Source organism: Salvelinus sp. IW2-2015, linkage group LG3 (genome assembly GCF_002910315.2).
Source record: "Salvelinus sp. IW2-2015 linkage group LG3, ASM291031v2, whole genome shotgun sequence".
Lineage (NCBI taxonomy): Eukaryota > Metazoa > Chordata > Actinopteri > Salmoniformes > Salmonidae > Salvelinus > Salvelinus sp. IW2-2015.
In genome coordinates, this window is record NC_036840.1 from 21,023,974 (window position 1) to 21,043,782 (window position 19,809).

The 19,809-nt window shown below is 41.8% G+C and overlaps 1 protein-coding gene across 1 annotated transcript in view; it reads right to left on the minus strand.

Moving 5' to 3' along the window:
• The window catches only part of LOC111952279 (VPS10 domain-containing receptor SorCS3-like), a 125,138-nt gene that overhangs the window by 21,929 nt on the left and 83,400 nt on the right, over positions 1 to 19,809 (minus strand). The window contains 8 exon segments of the mRNA XM_023970834.2: positions 1,492 to 1,576; positions 1,579 to 1,624; positions 6,212 to 6,329; positions 6,800 to 6,907; positions 8,470 to 8,561; positions 8,772 to 8,848; positions 12,722 to 12,824; positions 15,031 to 15,177. Of these exon segments, the coding sequence (XP_023826602.2) occupies positions 1,492 to 1,576; positions 1,579 to 1,624; positions 6,212 to 6,329; positions 6,800 to 6,907; positions 8,470 to 8,561; positions 8,772 to 8,848; positions 12,722 to 12,824; positions 15,031 to 15,177 (776 nt within the window).

A 19,809-nucleotide genomic window follows, 5' to 3' on the forward strand; every position in this document is an offset into this window, starting at 1 on the left:
AGATAATCCATCCACCTGACAGCTGTGGCATGTCAAGAAGCTGATTAAACAGCATGATAATTACACAGGTACACCTTGTGATGTGAACAATTAAAGGTCACTCTAAAATGTGCAGTTTTGTCACACAACACAATGTCACAGATGTCTCAAAMTTTTYAGGGATCGTGCAATTGGTATGCTGACTGCAGGAAAGTTGTCAGAGAATTGAATATTCGTTTCTCTAGCATAAGCCACCTCCAACGTAGTTTTAGAGAATGTGGCAGTATGTCCAACTGGCCTCACAACCGCGGATATGTCGTTGTGTGGGCAATCGGTTTTCTGATGTCAACGTTGTGAACAGAGTGCCCCATGGTTGTGTGGGTTATGGTATGGGCAGGCATAAGTACAGACAACACACACAAGTGCATTTCATCGATGGCAATTTGAATGCACAGAAATATCTTGATGAGACCATGAGGCCCACTGTGAGGACAATTTGGTATCTGTGACCAACAGATGCGTCATGTGAAATCCATAGAATAGGGCCTAATGAATCTATTTCAATTGACTGATTTCCTCATATGAAATGTAACTCAGTAATTATTTTGAAATTGTTGCATGTTGTGTTGATTTTTGTTTCAGTGTATAACCTCTGTTTTCAGTCTAGTCACTGTCCCACTTTGGAATCAACCCCTGGACCTTTTGTTCACAGCACAACAGAACAACAGGCCGGTGAATTGTCACCCTCTTACGCAATACGCAATCAGTAAACACTTCAGACCTTGACTTTGTGTACACTTCAGTCAATTAAAAGTTGTATTGTTTTTCACCTCTGAACATTGACGTTCTCAAAGAGATTGTTTTTTTTATTTTTGAATTCACTGCCAGCTGTAGAGAGATAGAGAGAGAATGAGAGAGAGAGAGAGAGAGAGAGAGATAGCAAGGGAGAGAGAGAGAGAGAGTGAGAGAGTGAGAGAGAGACATGCCATGTGGTCAGGAAGTTGTGAAATGTGTCATATAATAATTAAATCCAAAATATTAAAATAACTATCACTGGAGACGAATGGATTCTAATTACAAACTCATACAGTCTGACCTGACACCGCTGGCATTTACAAATGTATCATTGCTTTTCTCTTCCCTGCCTTTTGAAGCTAAAAAACAACAACAACCTACAGTCCTATTAACACCCCTCGTCTTCTCTACGTTATTATTAACATCGCAAAACAAGCTAAGCAGAGAGACAGACGTTAGGAGCAATTATCCCTCAAAATATCTGATATTGGAGCGCTGACACCAAAAATGAACCAAAGAATGGGATCTGAAATAGCGTATTAAATCCAAAATTGACTTAAATGGACAACATAGACAAAGCATCATACAAAATGTCTCTCTCTTTTATGGACAATTAAACTTCTGTTGATCTACTCAGTTTAATTTGGATAAAAATACATGTTTTCACATTCTATCTTTCTGCAATTGTGAGTTATTATACTAGTATACTATAATTACCATTCAAAGTCGTGGGCCCGACAGATACACGATTCAGCAGAGAGGACTTTGGCGTAGTCTTTTCCCAGCATGCAATAGTTCCTGGTCTGCGTTTCATATAGATCTGTTTCTGGCCCATCACACACGGCTCGCCCTGTGAAACACATACAGGATATTAATCCATATAGTGAACGCACATGGCATTACAGTATGTCATTTTCAAATGTCAAATTCACATAGAACAGCAAGTCAAACCATTCTTATGTTAACTTCTTGCAACTATAGGGGGTGCTGTTCCGCATTAGCATATTTGTGTCTCCATATAAAACTGCCTCGTGCTAAATTCTTTATCGTACAATATGCATATTATTGTTATTATTGGATAGAAAACACCTTCTAGTTTCTATAGAAGTTGGAATTTTGTCTCTGAGTGGTACAGAACAATTTCTACAGCACTTTTCATGACAGGGTTCAGATTTCAGAAATTTTTACCTCTGATCTGGGGTCTGTTTATAAGGCCACAGTGAATGCTATGAAGGAACCACACTGCCTACGTCTTCCTCTGGTGTCTGTACGTCATCACGTTTTTCAATGAAGTCGATGGGACGTCACAGCCATTATAAATGACAAAATGTACAGAGACCCCTCTTTCTCAACGTGCGCCTCAAGCGTGAAGGCCATCGGACCTGCCTCGTTCCAAATCGTTTTCTAACCAGCAATATTTCTCCGGTCATGTTTTCAGTCGTTATAGTTGTTAAAAACATCATAATGTAGTTAATTTGAGCCTTTTATATCAATTTATATCCGTTTAGTGCGATTTTGAGGAATTTCTTTGTTGTGCGTTCTGAAAGTTTGGACACACGTTTTAGGGAGTCGGTCGTTGGTGGTGGACATTTCGAAGGACAGAGGACATCTATCGACCAAAAGACGTTTATAACATAGAAAGGATACATTGCCCAAGAATATGATGAAGAACAGCTCAAAGTAAGCAATATTTAATTGATAAACCGTGTTTCTGTCGAAATATTTTAAACGCATAATTCGCCATTTTGTTGGTATAGCTTCACTGGCCAACCCTGTATTGAAAAGTAAGGATAATTTTAAAAATGTAAATCCGCGGTTGCATTAAGAACTAATTTGTCTTTCGATGCTGTCAACCCTGTATTTTAGTCAAGTATATGATTAGCTTTCAATTAAACTAGATCACTCTGATAGATGACGTCAGACATATTGAGGCTTGATTTCCTAGTATTTTATTGTGTAACCACGGTTTTGTATGGCTAAATATGCACCTTTTCGAACAAACTGTATATGTATATTGTAAAATGATGTTACAGGAGTGTCATCGGAAGAATTCTGAGAAGGTTAGTGAAAAAATTAATATATTTGGCGGTGATTACGTTATAGACGCTCTTGGCTGGAATCGATGCTCTGGTAACGTTTGTTCATGTGGTATGCTAACTTATCGATTTATTGTGTTTTCGCTGAAAAACGCTTAGAAAATCTGAAATATGGTCTGAAATCACAAGAACTGGGTCTTTTCCATTGCTATGCTTTGTCTATTTTTATGAAATGTTTTATGATGAGTAAATTGGTCATACACGTTGCTCTATCTAGTAATTCTAGTCGATTTGTGTGGTGGGTGCAATTGTAAACTGTGATTTCTACCTGAAAATGCACTTTTTTCTAACAAAAACTATCCTATACCATGAATATGTTATCAGACTGTCATCTGAAGAGGTTTTTTCTTGGTTAGTGGATATCAATATCTTAGTTGAGCCGAATTGGTGATAGCACCTGAAGGAGTAAGAAACTGATGGAGTTAGAATAGTGGTGTATTTTGCTAACGTGTTTAGCTAATAGATTTACATATTTTGTCTCCCTGTAAAACATTTTAAAAATCTGAAATGGTGGCTTTATTCACAAGATGTGTATCTTTCATCTGGTGTCTTGGACTTGTGATTTAATGATTTTAGATGCTACTATCTACTTTTGAAGCTATGCTAGGTATGCTAATTAGTGTGGGGGGGTGTGGGGGGTGCTCCCGGATCCGGGTAGAGGCTCGTGAAAGGTTAACCTATTGAGTTTATTAGAACTAGCCAAACACTGTAAGTACACTGCATCTACCATGTAAAAACATTGGTACCCGGAGGAAAATGGGGGAGGGTCATGCTTTTTTAAATTTCAGTCAGGGGGAGGGTTTTTWAATTTTGGCCAGGGGAGGGTCAGGTAATTTGTAATCGATGAAATGCCAAATTGCTCAGGMTTTGAGAATTATTATACTATCTCGATGTGTGCCACTACTGTGGTCACAATCAAATGATCCATAGACTATACTATATGCTATAAGCCTAGGCTATATGAAGAGCATGCTAGGAGAAGCACAGGGCAAAGTTACATTTCTAAGAACATGTACTTCCTTCCTGAGTTTTTGCATTGCTGTGGTGGTGTATATAGAACTAGGTTTCACTGCATTACACACTGCAATGGACAGGCGTTACCAATCATGAGCCCCGGCCTGTCCTGCTCTTGCTGATGTAAACCCTTTTGTGCTGCCTAACAAATGACTGTGCTGTGTACGATGGCACTTCAGGAGGCGAGTCAAAGACTTATTCCGGATTTTTTATTTCATRTGTCCAAAAAAGTATATATCTGTGCTTGCAGACTAGGCCTACTGATGCCCTGTTCAGTTTGAGAGGGAGAGAGTGAAGATGAAACGGAAGACCCGAGGTGAACTTCCTACTGATTTATTGATTTTAATAAAAACAAAARGTTTTGTTGCCCATAATGAAGCTGTTTTTCAGGTTTATTGACCTCACAATAAGCCAGATTCATGTAATTTACATAACTTACATTACGATGACGCGGCAGCAGTTTAGTTTGACTTTAGGCTACTAACAACAAGAAGGCTTTGTGTTGGAGCCTTTTTCTTCCTATTCAAGACATAAGAAGTAGACCTACCTGTTTGAKAGATGAAATTATAGTCCATTATCCATAGACTGTCAGCCATTTCCTTCAGTCACCATGCACTCCTTAAATATCTCAGTGTCAGTGAAGAGCTTGGTGTGTTAAGTTAAAACCAGGGCTCGAAATGAGGAGGTATGTGAGGGTATTGTGGCTTTTGTTAAAGAGCATGGCTAAAAGCATAGGCCTACCCCCTTGTTAGCTTGTTATTTTGGAAATAAAAGTGTATGGACCTGATTATATGAAGTGATATATGAGGACACTTTAATCCGCAATTCTTTATGCTAGAAACAAGCTGTAAAATGCCGGGGAAAGACGAGACTCCGATGCATATGGGATATCTTTGGTTTGTCTCTATGACATGCAGAGGCTACGCTACAACCTTCTATAGCCGAGGAGACAAGAAATGTACTTTGTTTGGGAAGTAATGTGTGATTCTGTCACTATCAATTGACGTTCAACATTTCAACAGGCTATTAAACATACTAACTCTAAAATCAGTCAGGAGCAAGCCAGGTAGCCTAAAAATGTATTATTAAATAATATTATTTCCAGGCCTGCCATTTAAAAAAAATCAATTGAGAAACATTTGTGACATGCTACAGGCTGGCAGGGGTGCACAGCATTTCAACAACATGCCTATACAGTACATTTCGCATTATGGCGGTATTAAATGAAATAAAATAAATTACTGAGAATTAAATAGAAACACGAGTTTGGCAAGTCTTTGGTTTGAGGATCATGTGGTGAGCTACAATACGCATGCCTAGTTTGTTAATTTAGACTAGCAGATGCTCTTATACTCCCATGCCTTAATCACAATCTACACAAATCTATTTTGCAGCAACAATATCTGTCACGTCCTGATCTGTTTCACCTGTCCTTGTGCTTGTCTCCACCCCCTCCAGGTGTCGCCCYTCTTCCCCACTTATCCTCTGGATATTTATACCTGTGTTTTCTGTCTGTCTGTGCCAGTTCGTCTTGTTTGTTCAAGCCTACCAGCATTTTGTCTCAGCTCCTGTTTTTCCCTAGTCCCTCTTTTTCTCATCCTCCTGGTTTTTGACCCTTGCCTGTCCTGACCCTGTACCCGCCCGCCTGACCACTCTGCCTGACCCTGAGCCTGCCTGCCYTCCTGGCCTCTACTCTGGATTACCGACCCCTGCCTGCCTTGACCTGTCGTCTGCCTGTGCCTGTTGTTACAATAAACATTGTTACTTCACACAGTCTGCACTTGGGCCTTACCTTGATTTAAAAAAAGAATTGCATGAAATGTGTTAATATGTGTTAATAATTGTTTTTTTTGGGGAAACGTAAATAAGTTGATAGATTCATGCAGTGCTTTTGTTATAATTGATATATTTTCACCACTACCCTTGTCCGTGGTGGTCGTTGAACCCACAACCTTCTGGCTAATTTGCCATGTAATAAAATTAAGAACGGTTTCTAAAACTGCATATCAAAAGCTCTGGTCTGTCCTAGGAGTGAAGGTACATGGTAGGCATGTTCTCTGCTATCCACTTTATGTTTTAATTATTATTTTGCTTATAGGGGAGGGTCACTTTTTTTTCTTTTTTTTTACCATTAAGGGAGGGTCGGGTAGAAATATATTTTACTGAAGGAAGGGCCATCCATTTTCTTTTCAGAGAGGTCCGATTTTCTCCAAGTATCGTCATTATAAATAACATACAGTCCCTAACTAGCATGTAAATACATTGTTATTAGGTAATAAGGACACATATTGARAAGTTGGACTGACTTCCTGTTTAAGAGGTCTTACCTTGTTGTGAAGGTGCCACGTCTGATAGTCTCCTTCTGTACATTTCCTGTTGAAGATGGACTTGTAGTCTATCTTGATAAGCTGCCACTCAGACCTATGGCTGAAATGTCCAAAAAACCTTGAGAAACAAAGGATGGATACATAGGTTAATATAACTCGACAAGGGTTGTCAGCGCTACAAGGTTTCACCAATGGGGCATTCAGTCCTAAGCTAACAGACTGACAACCCTTATGAATCAAATATTTTCTCCCATTTAAACGTCTGTTAATAAAGACGAGACATCAGCAATCGTTGAATTAAAATTCCTCCCCATCCCCTCATATCTTCCCTCCAAGAGGAACAGGGTTCCCAAGAGAACAAGATGAAGAGACAAATTATGTCATCCATCTCATCCCTCCATCCCCTTCCCTTTCACCAAAAGGAACAGAGTCCCAAAACAATGGCAGACAGAAAGATTAAACACATCATCCCTCCTTTTCTCCATCTCTCTAAGACTTCCTACGGAGGACAAAAGAACGTCATCCCCCCGTCTCTAGATCATTCATCACTGCACGTCATCCCTCGATTATTCTATTGTCCCGACTCACGTCATGATCTGGTTCTCTGTCCCGGCCTCCACCAGCATCCCGTCCACAAACAGAGGCACCAAGGAGAAGCTGTGTCTGGTCCACTGACGCCCTTCATCAAAACTGATTCTGTAACAAAGTCACAACACAATAACACATTGAATGAATCGCAAATGGCKCCCAGGGTCTACAGGCCTCTGGTCTAAAGTAGTGAAGCCTATTAGGAAAAAGGGTGTCATTTGGGCTGCAACCATTCACTGGCGGTAACAAGAAGGTCAATATTCATCATTCTGACTTGGGAGTGCTGACCTAGGATCAGTTTTGCCTTTTAGATCATAATGAATGAGATTATACGGACCGGTGGGATCTGATCCTGGATACTACTCTGAATTCTAGCCCTGATGCTCTCAATTACAGTGAGTCAACTGGGTTCATGGAAGATCAGCGGAGTGAATAGTCTCCATAGACAGTCACCCGCTGAATCTCAGGTTGTATCTAATTGACTACAATTAGTACACGTTCTGCTGAATAGATGAAGAATAAAACAACAGAACTGTGTTTGACTATCAAAGCGTGGAGACATAACAACTTGAAGAGAAAACTCAAAGTCTTGAGTTTACTTACGGTCTACAGTGAGGTGATGTAGAAGAAATAACACAACACACAAAACAAACCAGAATAGAACCGTTTCATGTTCTAACGACTACAAAACAGGGGCGGAGAGGTGTGGGGACAAATAAAAAAATAAAAAAGAGAATGGGCAACTTTCATCCTCCGGGCCTGTTCTCTATTGATTCTGACGTCTCATCAACATCACTTCAGATGTGAGAACACGGGAGTACTGTGTGTGACAATGTTGGGAACAACACTCAACAATGCAGAGTCTTGCACTAGGATACAAGAAGCAGCAGCCTCCTTGTTGCAGCTTCCATCCAAACCTCCATCAGCCAGCATGCCTTCATCTGGCTAAAAGTTCAGACAACAGACCAAGTATTGATACACATCTATTAGGAGGATACCAGGGCCAGGAAATGTTTTCTATTACCCTAGCTCTGAAGAGCGAGAGAGAGACACGATTGGTTTCTACAGCGCTTGCCTGGGTTCAAATAGTATTTATCTTTCAAATACTTTAGTTGCCCGTTACCTGGCCTAATGGATCCAATGGAATTGGCCCAAAAGCGCAGCCCCCACCCATCTGGCACTCTAGACAATTAAATGTCGCAATTAAACACTGAAAGAAAAAAATACTATTTGAAAACTGGTCTGATATGAGGGCTTCTACTGTGTTCCTTTCCTCCACTAGTGCACTTAAATCATCTAGGAGACACAACCAGGAAGGAAGGAATCKTCCACACTTGACTGGTGCTAAAAGTAATTTCTAAATGTTTTCCTAAAGTGATATAAGAAGAAGAGAGATGTGGTTTCAGTTGAGTTGGTCTTCACTGAGGCAAAACGTGGGCACTCCAATTTAGAATAGGATGGTCAGTGTTAAAGTACTAAAAGGGAGACTTGGTGAAGAAAAACACTTTCCCCCAATTTAGATTTTTGACAACATGTTTCTATCTTTATTGCCTATGTTTAATCATATATAAAGTGAAATTAAAAAAGTTTTCTTTACATCAATAGAAGTACTAACATGTTACAGCAACCAGTTTTCAGACATACAAACACTGAATTAGATATAAACCTACTGTAAATGCCTAGTGGGGACGGTTGGTTGTTTCACAGCGACAAGGGCCCCTCCTTTATCCAGAAACCAGACATTGTGTTCCTCCTCGAATATCTGAAAGAGGACACACAGCCCATTCAATATAATACATTATTTACATACAGTTACCGATTGTACACATCTAGCTGAACACTGAGAGTTTCATAACACCTCAAGATCAAAAGGCAGAGACAGCAGTCCAAAATACTTATTTTCCAAACTACAACATTCGAATATATGATTAGAATGCCTTAGATTCTACCCCCAGATTCAGTCCAAACTCACCTGTCTCCAGTTGTTACCAGCATCAGACGAGATGAACATTCCAACGTTATTGTATGACAGCTCAGACCCAATATTCCCTGTGATAAAAATGGAACAAAGCATTAGTTAAATATTCAAATGATGCTGAAAATATGAAGATGGTGTAAATTACAATGAAGAATAGATGCAGAGAAGAGAAGAACAAACATTCATGAATGGATGGATATCGCTGAGTTTTTCTTAAGCAATGATGTAACATTTTAAAATGCAGACCACACTATTTGCCTAGAGAGTTTTCATCTATACTTTTCGTGGCTGTTTATTTACCACCACAGACGGATGCTGGCACTAAGACCGCACTCAGTCAGCTGTATAAGGAAATAAGCGAACAGGAAACCGCTCAACCAGAGGCGGCGCTCCTAGTGACCGCAGACTTTAATGCAGAGAAACTTAAATCAGTTGTACCAAATTTCTATCAACATGTTAAATGTGCAACCAGTGGGAAAAAAATTCTAGATCACCTGTACTTCACACACAGAGATGCGTACAAAGCTCTCCCTCACCCTCCATTTGATAAATCCAAACACAATTCTATCGTCCTGATTCCTGCTTACAAGCAAAAAATCAAGCAGGAAGCACCAGTGACTCGGTCTATAAAAAAGTGGTCAGATGAAGCAGATGCTAAACTACAGGACTGTTTTGCTATCACAGACTGGAACATGTTCCGTGATTCTTCCGATGGCATTGAGGATTACACCACATCAGTCACTGGCTTTATCAATAGGTGCATCGAGGACGTCGTCCCCACAGCGACTGTACGTACATACCCCAACCAGAAGCAATGGATAACAGGCAAGATTCGCACTGAGCTAATGGGTAGAGCTGACGCTTTCAAGCTGCGGGACTCGGAAGCTTATAAGAAATCCTGCTATGCCCTCCGACGAACCATCAAACAGGAAAAGCGTCAATACAGGGCTAAGATTGAATCGTACTACACCGGCTCTGACGCTCGTCTTATGTGGCAGGGCTTGCAAACTATTACAGACTACAAAGGGAAGCATAGCCGCGAGCTGCCCAGTAACACGAGCCTACCAGATGAGCTAAATCACTTCTATGCTCGCTTCGAGCCAAGCAACACTGAGGCATGCATGAGAGCATCAGCTGTTCCGGACGACTGTGAGATCACGCTCTCCGTAGCCGACGTAAGTTAGGCCTTTAATCAGGTCAACATTAACAAGGCTGCGAGGCCAAATGGATTACCAGGACGTGTGCTCCGGGCATGTGCTGACCAACTGGCAAGTATCTTCACTGACATTTTCAACATGTCCCTGATTGAGTCTGTAATACCAACATGTTTCAAGCAGACCACCATAGTCCCTGTGCCCAAGAACACGAAGGCAACTTGCCTAAATGACTACAGACCCGTAGCACTCATGTCCGTAACCACGAAGTGCTTTGAAAGGTTGGTAATGGCTCACATCAACACCATTATCCCAGAAACCCTAGACCCACTCCAATTTGCATATCGCCCAAAAAGATCAACAGATGATGCAATCTCTATTGCACTCCACACTGCCCTTTCCCACCTGGACAAAAGGAACACCTACGTGAGAATGCTATTCATTGACTACAGCTCAGCGTTCAACATCATAATACTTTCAAAGCTCATCATTAAGCTAAGGATCCTGGGACTAAACACCTCCCTTTGCAACTGGATCCTAGACATCCTGACGGGCCACCCACAAGTGGTGAGGGTAGGTAGCAACACATCTGCCATGCTGATCCTCAACACTAGAGCCCCTCAGGTGTGCATGCTCAGTCCCCTCCTGTACTCCATGTTCACCCACGACTGCGTGGCCAGGCACGACTCCAACACCATCATTAAGTTTTCAGACGACACAACAGTGGCGTGATCACCGAKAACGACGAGACAGCCTATAGGGAGGAGGTCAGAGACCTGGCCGGGTGGTGCCAGAATAACAATCTATCCCTCAACGTAACCAAGAGTAAGGAGATGATTGTAGACTACAGGAAAAGGAGGACCGAACACGCCCCCATTCTCATCGAAGGGGCTGTAGTGGAGCAGGTTGAGAGCTTCAAGTTCCTTGGTGTCCACATCACCAACAAACTAGAATGGTCCAAACACCAAAACAATTGTGAAGAGGGCATGACAAAGCCTATTCCCCCTCAGGAAACCAAAAAGATTTGCATGGGTACTCATGGGTTCTACAGCTGAAACATCGAGAGCATCCTGACTGGTTGCATCACTGCCTGGTATGGCAACTGCTCGGCCTCCGACCGCAAGGCATTACAGTGGGTAGTGCATATGGCCCAGTACATCACTGGGGCTAAGCTGCCTGCCATCCAGGACCTCTACACCAGGAGGTGTCAGGCACAAAAAATTGTCAAAGACCCCAGCCACCCCATTCATAGACTGTTCCCTCTACTACCGCATGGCAAGTGGTACCGGAGTGCCAAGTCTAGGACAAAAAGGCATCTCAACAGTTTTTACCCCCAAGCCATAAGACTCCTGAACAGGTAATCAAACGCCTACCCGGACTATTTGCATTGTGTGCCTCCCCCCCCATCCCCTCTTTTACGCTGCTGCTACTCTCTGTTTATCATATATGCATAGTCACTCTAACTATACATTTATGTACATACTACCTCAATTAGCCTGACCAACCGGTGCCCCCGCACATTGGCGACCCGGACAATCTGCATTGTGTCCCACCCACCACCCGCCAAACCCTCTTCTACGCTACTGCTACTCTATATTTATCATATATGCATAGTCACTTTAACCACATCTACATATACATACTACCTCAATCAGCCCGACAAACCGATGCCTGTATATAACCTCGCTACTGTTATAGCCTCGCTACTCTGTATAGCCTCGCAGCTATTGTTTTTCACAGTCTTTTTACAGTTGTTTTTATTTCTTTACTCACCTATTGTTCACCCCATATCTTTATTTTTAGAAATTGCACTGTTGGTTAGAGCCTGTAAGTAAGCATTTCACTGTAAGGTCTACACCTGTTGTAATCGGCACATGTGACAAATAAACTTTGATATTGCTCAGTTTTTCTTCAGCACTGATGTAACATTTTCCTCTCTGAGCAGATATCTCCACTTTGTTGATGCCTTGTGATATCCCCCAACCACTGTTCAGTGTCAGGCGTGAGTGTTGAGCTGTGTGTGTGTGTGTGTGTGTGTGGCGTGTGGTGGTGTGTTGTTGTGTGTTGTGTGTGTGTGTGTGGTCGTGTGTGTGTGTGTGTGTGTGTGTGTGTGTGTGTGTGTGTGTGAGGGCGAGTGATGAACGGGGCCGAAGCAGAGGGTTGTGTAGAGATACCCGAACACACACTCACACACAAACATAGTCTGCGGTGTCATGTGTCATCAGTCTGCACTGGCCCACTTAAATAAACCGGGTGACTTTGCATCACCAAAACGTCTGTGAGTAAGGACAACATCAGAAGTGTTATAGTGTGTCTCTGGACAGATTCAGTACATTTATACAGGCTCACAGTGGCTTAGGGATCTCACAGATCCAGTAAGAGATTAGAGGATCGGAGGAGGGGACAAATTATTGTTTTGGTGACAGAGTAAATATTGTTTGAGGACAGAGATCAAGAAAGCAGATTCATGGATGTAGGTCATTTTTGTTGTTGTTGCTAAGATTCAATATGTTGTATCTCATATTTTGTATCCCACACAGTTGAAGATGAGTTGTTAATAGCAGGACTTGCAGATCCCTATCAGTAATGTTAGGGATTGGATAATCATCATAATATTCACAATCAAATGGAATTTCAGAACTGACCTGGAAAAAATAGACAGCTATTCTTCTTTTGTACCATTACCTAAATTGTATAGCCAAATTCAGCCAAATGAATTTTCACATAAGTGGACAATAAGGTAATCTAATCTAATCGTATCTATCAAATGTTCATTCTGTATTCTCTCACCTGTGGCCACTATGATTCCCGGTGCTGAGGCCTTGGTTGATATGCTGCCTGACAGGTAGGGGTTTTCAGACGTCTGCAGTTGGAGATGGAGCGAACAGAAGGGCTGAGGGGTGAGAAATGACAGACAGTCCATTATATTTGATGAAGTCATTATACACTTATACACTGGTCAATCAAATCCCCAATGTTACATAGAACACTAAAGGACCTTTAAAGGTGCACAAAGCATATGCTTTTTATTTCAAGAGGTCCTTAAGATAAGGAAAAGAAAAGCTGCTATGCTGTCTTCATCTCAGAAAGCCTGAAGATACAGCCTAATAGAATCCTTTTGATTCTGAAGTCTTCCAGTGAGTTACATTTACACCAAATGCTAACAACAATGCTAACATAGGCAGTTAACTATACAAAAAACTATATTTTGTGTACAAAACAAAACATGCTGCCTCTCCATAGTTTGTCTTATTAATTGTCATTATCAGTCATTAATACAGGGAGGGTCTTTACATAAAATCAACAAGTCAAGGGAGAGAAGGAGAGAGAGGGAGACACAGCTGCATGTGAGCTCTCACATTTTTAAACAAAGGTCATGTGGTTTGGTAAGAAGGATGCCCCTCTCCCCACAGGTGTGATTACTACCTCTGAGGGTTTAGAGCTTGACGTAGTCACCTCATACAAGTACTTGGGAGTATGGCTAGACGGTACACTGTCCTTCTCTCAGCACATATCAAAGCTGCAGGCTAAATTTAAATCTAGACTTGGTTTCCTCTATCATAATTGCTCCTCTTTCACCCCAGCTGCAAACTAACCGTGATTCAGATGACCATCCTACCCATGCTAGATTACAGGGATGTAATTTATAGATCGGCAGGTAAGGGTGCTCTCGAGCGACTAGATGCTCTTTACCATTTGGCCATCAGATTTGTCACCAATGCTCCTTATAGGACACATCACTGCACTCTATACTTCTCTGTAAACTGGTCATCTCTGTATACCTGTCGCAAGACTTACTGGTTGATGCTTATTTATAAAACCCTCTTAGGCCTCACTCCCCCCTATCTGAGATATTTACTGCATCCTCCACYTACAACACCCGTTCTGCCAGTAACATTCTGTTAAAAGGTCCCCAAAGCACACACATCCCTGGGTCGCTCCTCTTTTRAGTTCACTGCAGCTAGCGACTGGAACGAGCTGCAACAAACACTCAAACTGGACAGTTTTATCTCAATCTCTTCATTCAAGGACTCAATCATGGACACTTTTACTGACAGTTGTGGCTGCTTTGCTTGATGTATTGTTGTCTCTACCTCCTTGCCCTTTGTGCTGTTGTCTGTGCCCAATAATGTTTGTACCATGTGCTGTGCTGCAACCATGTAGTGCTGCTGCCATGTTGTYTTGCTACCATGTTGTTGTCATGTTGTGTTGCTACCATCCTGTGTTGTCATGTGTTGCTGCCATGCTATATTGTTGTGTTAGGTCTCTCTTTATGTAGTGTTGTGTTGTCTCTCTTGTTGTGATGTGTGTTTTGTCCTATTTTTTTTATTTTTTTTCCCCAGCCCCCGTCATTGTAAATAATAATTTGTTATTAACTGACCTAGCCTGGTTAAATAAAGGGTAAATAAAAAAAAGTATAATTTAAAAAGTCTCAGGGGTGAGCCGACAACAAAAGTCTATTATATCTGTTCACAGATTACCCTGCCAATTCATAGTATGACATTGCTGTAAGGACAAACAGGATTTWACAGGGTAATCAAATAGYATCTGTAATTAAAATATTACATAAATGCACAATCGTATTCAACCTGTAGCCCACTCAGSGCACSGCGTYCAGCCCCCACAATGGCCTCCCTAGGCTTTTAATAAACAGTATGAACTGCTAATGTCTCAAAATGATTTCTCTACATAGTCATCCTTTACAGTCGCCTCACGTGGGATAAAAGGAYAGATAGGGCYCRTAAATTAATAATAAKTGTAAATAACAAGGAGTGTGTACACAGTTSYTCTTGATATCATAGCTTAAATGTGATTACYTAAAGTAATTCCCCTACCACTAAGATGAGTAAGCAAACTCCCTTGAGTGTGTGATGTAACACGACTGTTATCATTGATGTATATAACTTGAAGGGAACTGAACACATATTCCTGGACTAAAATAAACTTTCAATGGAGATTATCTATAGAGTATGCTTATTTAACTCTTCGACGAGGCTTAATCTGGGTCTGGGAAAGCACCTCAAAGTGTTCAGGCAGTCTTAGATCATGATTGATTACCACAGCAATGAGCCTTCCCTGTTAGCGTCAGTATAACTCACCAGTATACAGTGGATGTCATTGCCAGCCAGGTCTGTCGCCGGGGCCTGCAGTAACCTCCAATCACGGCCCTTGTTGTAGGTGATGTAGGTCTTCACCTGGTTGTCTAGTCTCCTGTTTGCGATTAGCATGCCTTTGATACCTGCTACCTAGGGATAAATAGAGAACAAAATCTAAAACAGACACTAAAACTAGCCAATCCAACCACCAAAACAGATTACATTATGMTTMTTTWMTTWTTTTTCAAGCACTAAACAGTACCCKAAATGCCCCCTGACTGACATATCTGCGGGAAGTAGGATGCTGAGGGTGCTGCAACACCTCCTGAAAAAATAGATATTTATATTTTAATACAAATATGTCTACTACCGGGCAAAAGCTTGAGAACACCTACTCATTCAAGGGTTTTCAAGACATCAAAGCTATGAAATAACACATATGGAATCATGTAGTAAGCAAAAAAGTGTTAAACAAATAAAATATATTCTTCAAATAGCCACCCTTTGCCTTGATGACAGCTTTGCACAATCTTGGTATTCTCTCAACCAGCTTCACCTGGAATGCTTCTCCAAAAGTCTTGAAGGAGTTCCCACATATGCTGAGCACTTGATGGCTTCTTTTCCTTTACTCTGCAGTCTGACTCAACCCAAACCATCTCAATTTGGTTGAGGTCAGGGGATTGTGCACTCCATCACACTCCTTCTTGGTAAAGAATAGCCCTTACACAGCCTGGAGGTGTGTTGGGTCATTGTCCTGTTGAAAAACAAATGATAGTCCCACTAAGCCTACTAAATTGTAATTATTTCGCCACTATGGCCTATTTATTGCCTTACCTCCCTAATCTCACTACATTTGCACACACTGTATATCGATTTTTCTATTGTGTTATTTACTGTACGTTAGTTTATCCCATGTGTAACTCTGTGTTGTTTGTGTCGCAATGCTTTTCTTTATCTTGGCCAGGTCGCAGTTGTAAATGAGAACTTGTTCTGAACTGGCCTACCTGCTCAAATAAAGGTGAAATAAAAATAAATCAAAAGCACAAACCAGATAGGATGGTGTATTGCTGCAGAATGCTGTGGTAGCCATGCTGGTTAAGTGAGCCTTGGAATTTTAAATAAATCACAGACCGTGTCACCATAACACCTCCTCCTCCTCGCTTAATGGATGGAAATACACATGCGGAGATCATCCGTTCACACACACCTCGTCTCACAATATCCAATTTGGACTCCAGACCAAAGGACAAATTTCCACCGGTCTAATGTCCATTGCTCGTGTTTCTTGGCCCAAGCAAGTCTCTTTTTCTTATTTGTGTCCTTTTGTAGTGGTTTCTTTGCAGCAATTCAACCATGATGGCCTGATTCTCATAGTCTCCTCTGAACTGTTGATGTTGAGATGTGTCTGTTACTTGAACTCTGAAGCATTTATTTGGGCTGCAATTTCTGAGGCTGGTAACTCTAGTGTAATTATCCTCTGCATTCCATATGTGCTATTTCATAGTTTTGATGTCTTCACTATTATTCTACAATGTAGAAAATAGTAAAAATAAAGAAAAACCCTTGAATGAGTGTTCTGAAACTTTTGACCGGTAGTTTATATATACTGTATATATATAAAATTTGATTTTTCACAAAAGTCACAAAAGTAGTGCACTGAGTCTTTAGTAGTCCTGTATTAGCAGACCGATATAGCCATCTGTAACGCGGGCAAATTATAATTACATATATTGTTTTTTATTCTCACAAAAGTAGTGCACTGGGCCTTTACTAGTCCTGTATTAGCTGCTACAGCTGTCTGTAGCGTGGGCAAAAATAATCCCTGCAACCCCACAGTCCACAAAAAGTTCTCAGCACCCCCAACCCCAAACATCTTCCCGCGGCTATGCTGACAGACATCAGACTGGTCTCAAAACCAGTCTCCTTGTCCTTTAATTATCTCCCTTTAATTGTGTCCTCATCAACCGCTCARCACTGTTGTGACAACATTACTATGCTGGACGTTAAAACTGATAAACTGTCACATCCATGTGACACCCACTCACAAAGTGAGAGAGCGAGAGAGCTCCTTGCCTCCTTAGTCAAACTGTCTTCCTACGATAACCCATCGAGGATGGAAATGTGATGGGGGTAAACCTGACGACTGTGCTTTAAATAAGATACTGCAGCAGACATTGAGGACCCTCAGTCGTATCACCTTACCAGTATAAGTGGCACTAATAGGCGCCACGTTTGACATCGTCATAGAAAAACGGCCACCCGGGATGGACACAGCTAATGAGGCGGGACGGGGCCCCTCCCTCCTCCCATGACCAGACGTGTCAATCACAGCGGTAATTATTTATCCTCCCCCCACACCCATCCCTCTATCGCATCTTCCACCCACAGTCCCTACTTCCCTGCTGTAGAGAAGGACAGGGTCCCTGCTGTAGAGAAGGACAGGGTCCCTGCTGTAGTGAAGGACAGGGTCCCTGCTGTAGTGAAGGACAGGGACTTAGATCTCCACTCTGGAATAGCAACTTGTAGTCAGAGGTGTAATGTCAAGGGAGTGTAGGCTGGTACTACAGTATTGATGGAGATATTACCTCTGTCAAGATATATCACAGTGGGAGAACAGGCGAGGTAGAGTACAAGGTAAAAAAAAGACTGCTCTCCACCTTGCCCCTGGCAACAGCACAGTACACTTCCTGCAAGCTAATATTTTAACTAGGTACTAAATCAAAACTGTTACAATACTAATAATGATAGCCATCAGTACATTGCTATGATGATTTTTGGCATCAATGTCTCATTGACTATAAGAGTGATATCTAGTAATATGTGTAGAGCTATGTGTGGCTGTCGTCTAGTAATATTACATATGGACCTACAGGTAACTGCCAAAATAAAGGAAACACTTAAGTAAATTAGGGTTCTGGTGGCTCTGTTATGGTGTTGGGTGATTTTTCCTGGCATGGTTTAGGTCCACTCAACCCCTTAGAGGGCAAGGTAAATGCCAATAAATACACAGCCATTCTGAGGGATAGTCTTCAACCTATGGTGAAGCAGATCTATCCTGATGGGAGTGGTCTCTTCCAGGATAACAATGCCCCCGTCCACAGGACATGAGTGGTCTCTGACTGGTTTGATGAGCATGAGCATGATGTAAACCATATGCCATGGCCGTCTCAGTCACCAGATCTCAAACCAATTGCACACTTATGGGACATTCTGGAGCGGCGCCTGACATGCTGACCAGACCGGACACGTCGCGTGCGCGAGCGTCGCAAAATAAATGTAGAAATCCATGTTATTCAATTATTGCACCCACACTGCTCGCMCGCGTCAACGAGCGTCTGCGATGCCAAGGGCTAAAATAGAACTCCTTTCTATTTCTGATGCAGATCGCACTGAAAGTCCTGCCTCTCCCATCTCCTCATTGGTTTACAGAAGCAGGTACCCACGTGCCATCTCCTCATTGGTTTACAGAAGCAGGTACCCACGTGCCATCTCCTCATTCGTTACACCCACGTGGGTGATTGAAAGACTATATGTTTTGCCGGTTGTTGTGGTAAAAGTGTAGATGCCAATCACCATATAAATTCAAAGATGAAAAAGCCTGGAAGGAGGAAAGATGACTAGAAACGATTCGGTTGGCCGTTTATGTGTGGATAAATTGTCGGTGCAGAAGACCTTGTGCATTTCAGGTAAAATAACAACTCAATGTTTATATCCCAGGACAAATTAGCTAGCAACAGCAAGCTAGCTAAATAGGACAAATAAGCTAGCAAGTGCAAGCTAACTAGCTAAATTGCCATACATGTTTAATGCTTTTCGACCTGTCCCCAAATTAATGTCATGGTTCAGAGTTTGTTTTGAATTTTAACTGCGTGTCGTGATCGCTTTGGTGTAGGGGGACAAAATAATTTATGCACGATAGCGCACGATGGCGCACGCGCACAGCCGGTTTGGGTTCCGTGTAAGACAGCGTTTTCCACCACCCTCAACAAAAACACCAAATTTTTGAATTTATATGTGGATCCATCCAATAGAGTTCCAGACAGTTGTAGAATCTATACCAAGGTGCATTGCAGCTGTTCTGGCTCATGGTGGTAAGACACTTTATGTTGGTGTTTCCTGTATTTTGGCAGTTACATGTATGCGTGCGTGTGGAAACATCTACGAAGGCAAAACAACAACGCCCCAGCACTCTAGTAATATTAAATATAGACTGATGTATGGATGTGGATCCACCTACATAGACAAAACATACAACTTTCAGCACAGTAGCACTAGTACGATACACGACCACTGAAAACCAGACTTCCCTCAATACATGCACTTCCCTTTTACAATCTTTCAATATGCTTATATGAAGTTTTCCGCAATCTATTAGAAATATGGATCCACTGCTGAATCAGGGAATCAGAGGCTCCGAATAGGGTGAAATGGGAGGAGGCGGTTAAGAAGGTTGGCAGAGAGCTAATACACACAAACCGCATAAGGGCTAACAGAAAGGAGCATCATCATCATGACTTATTTTACATTAAACCTAAATCATCTACTAACCCTCCCTCCCTCCATCAGTCTGTTTCTTCCTCCCTCCTACCACTCACTCATTCAAAAAGTATTTATAGCTCTGGATGTAAGTAGGGAATCAGGGTAGTTTCATCATTGGGGTTGTTGTGATTTTGGGTTGGTCTACCACTTCTTTGAGTATTGACTGTGTTACGGCTAGTTCTCAGTGTTGAAGTCATACCTCTGGGAGAGATTGGATTGAATCAAAAACGTAACCGCTAAAAT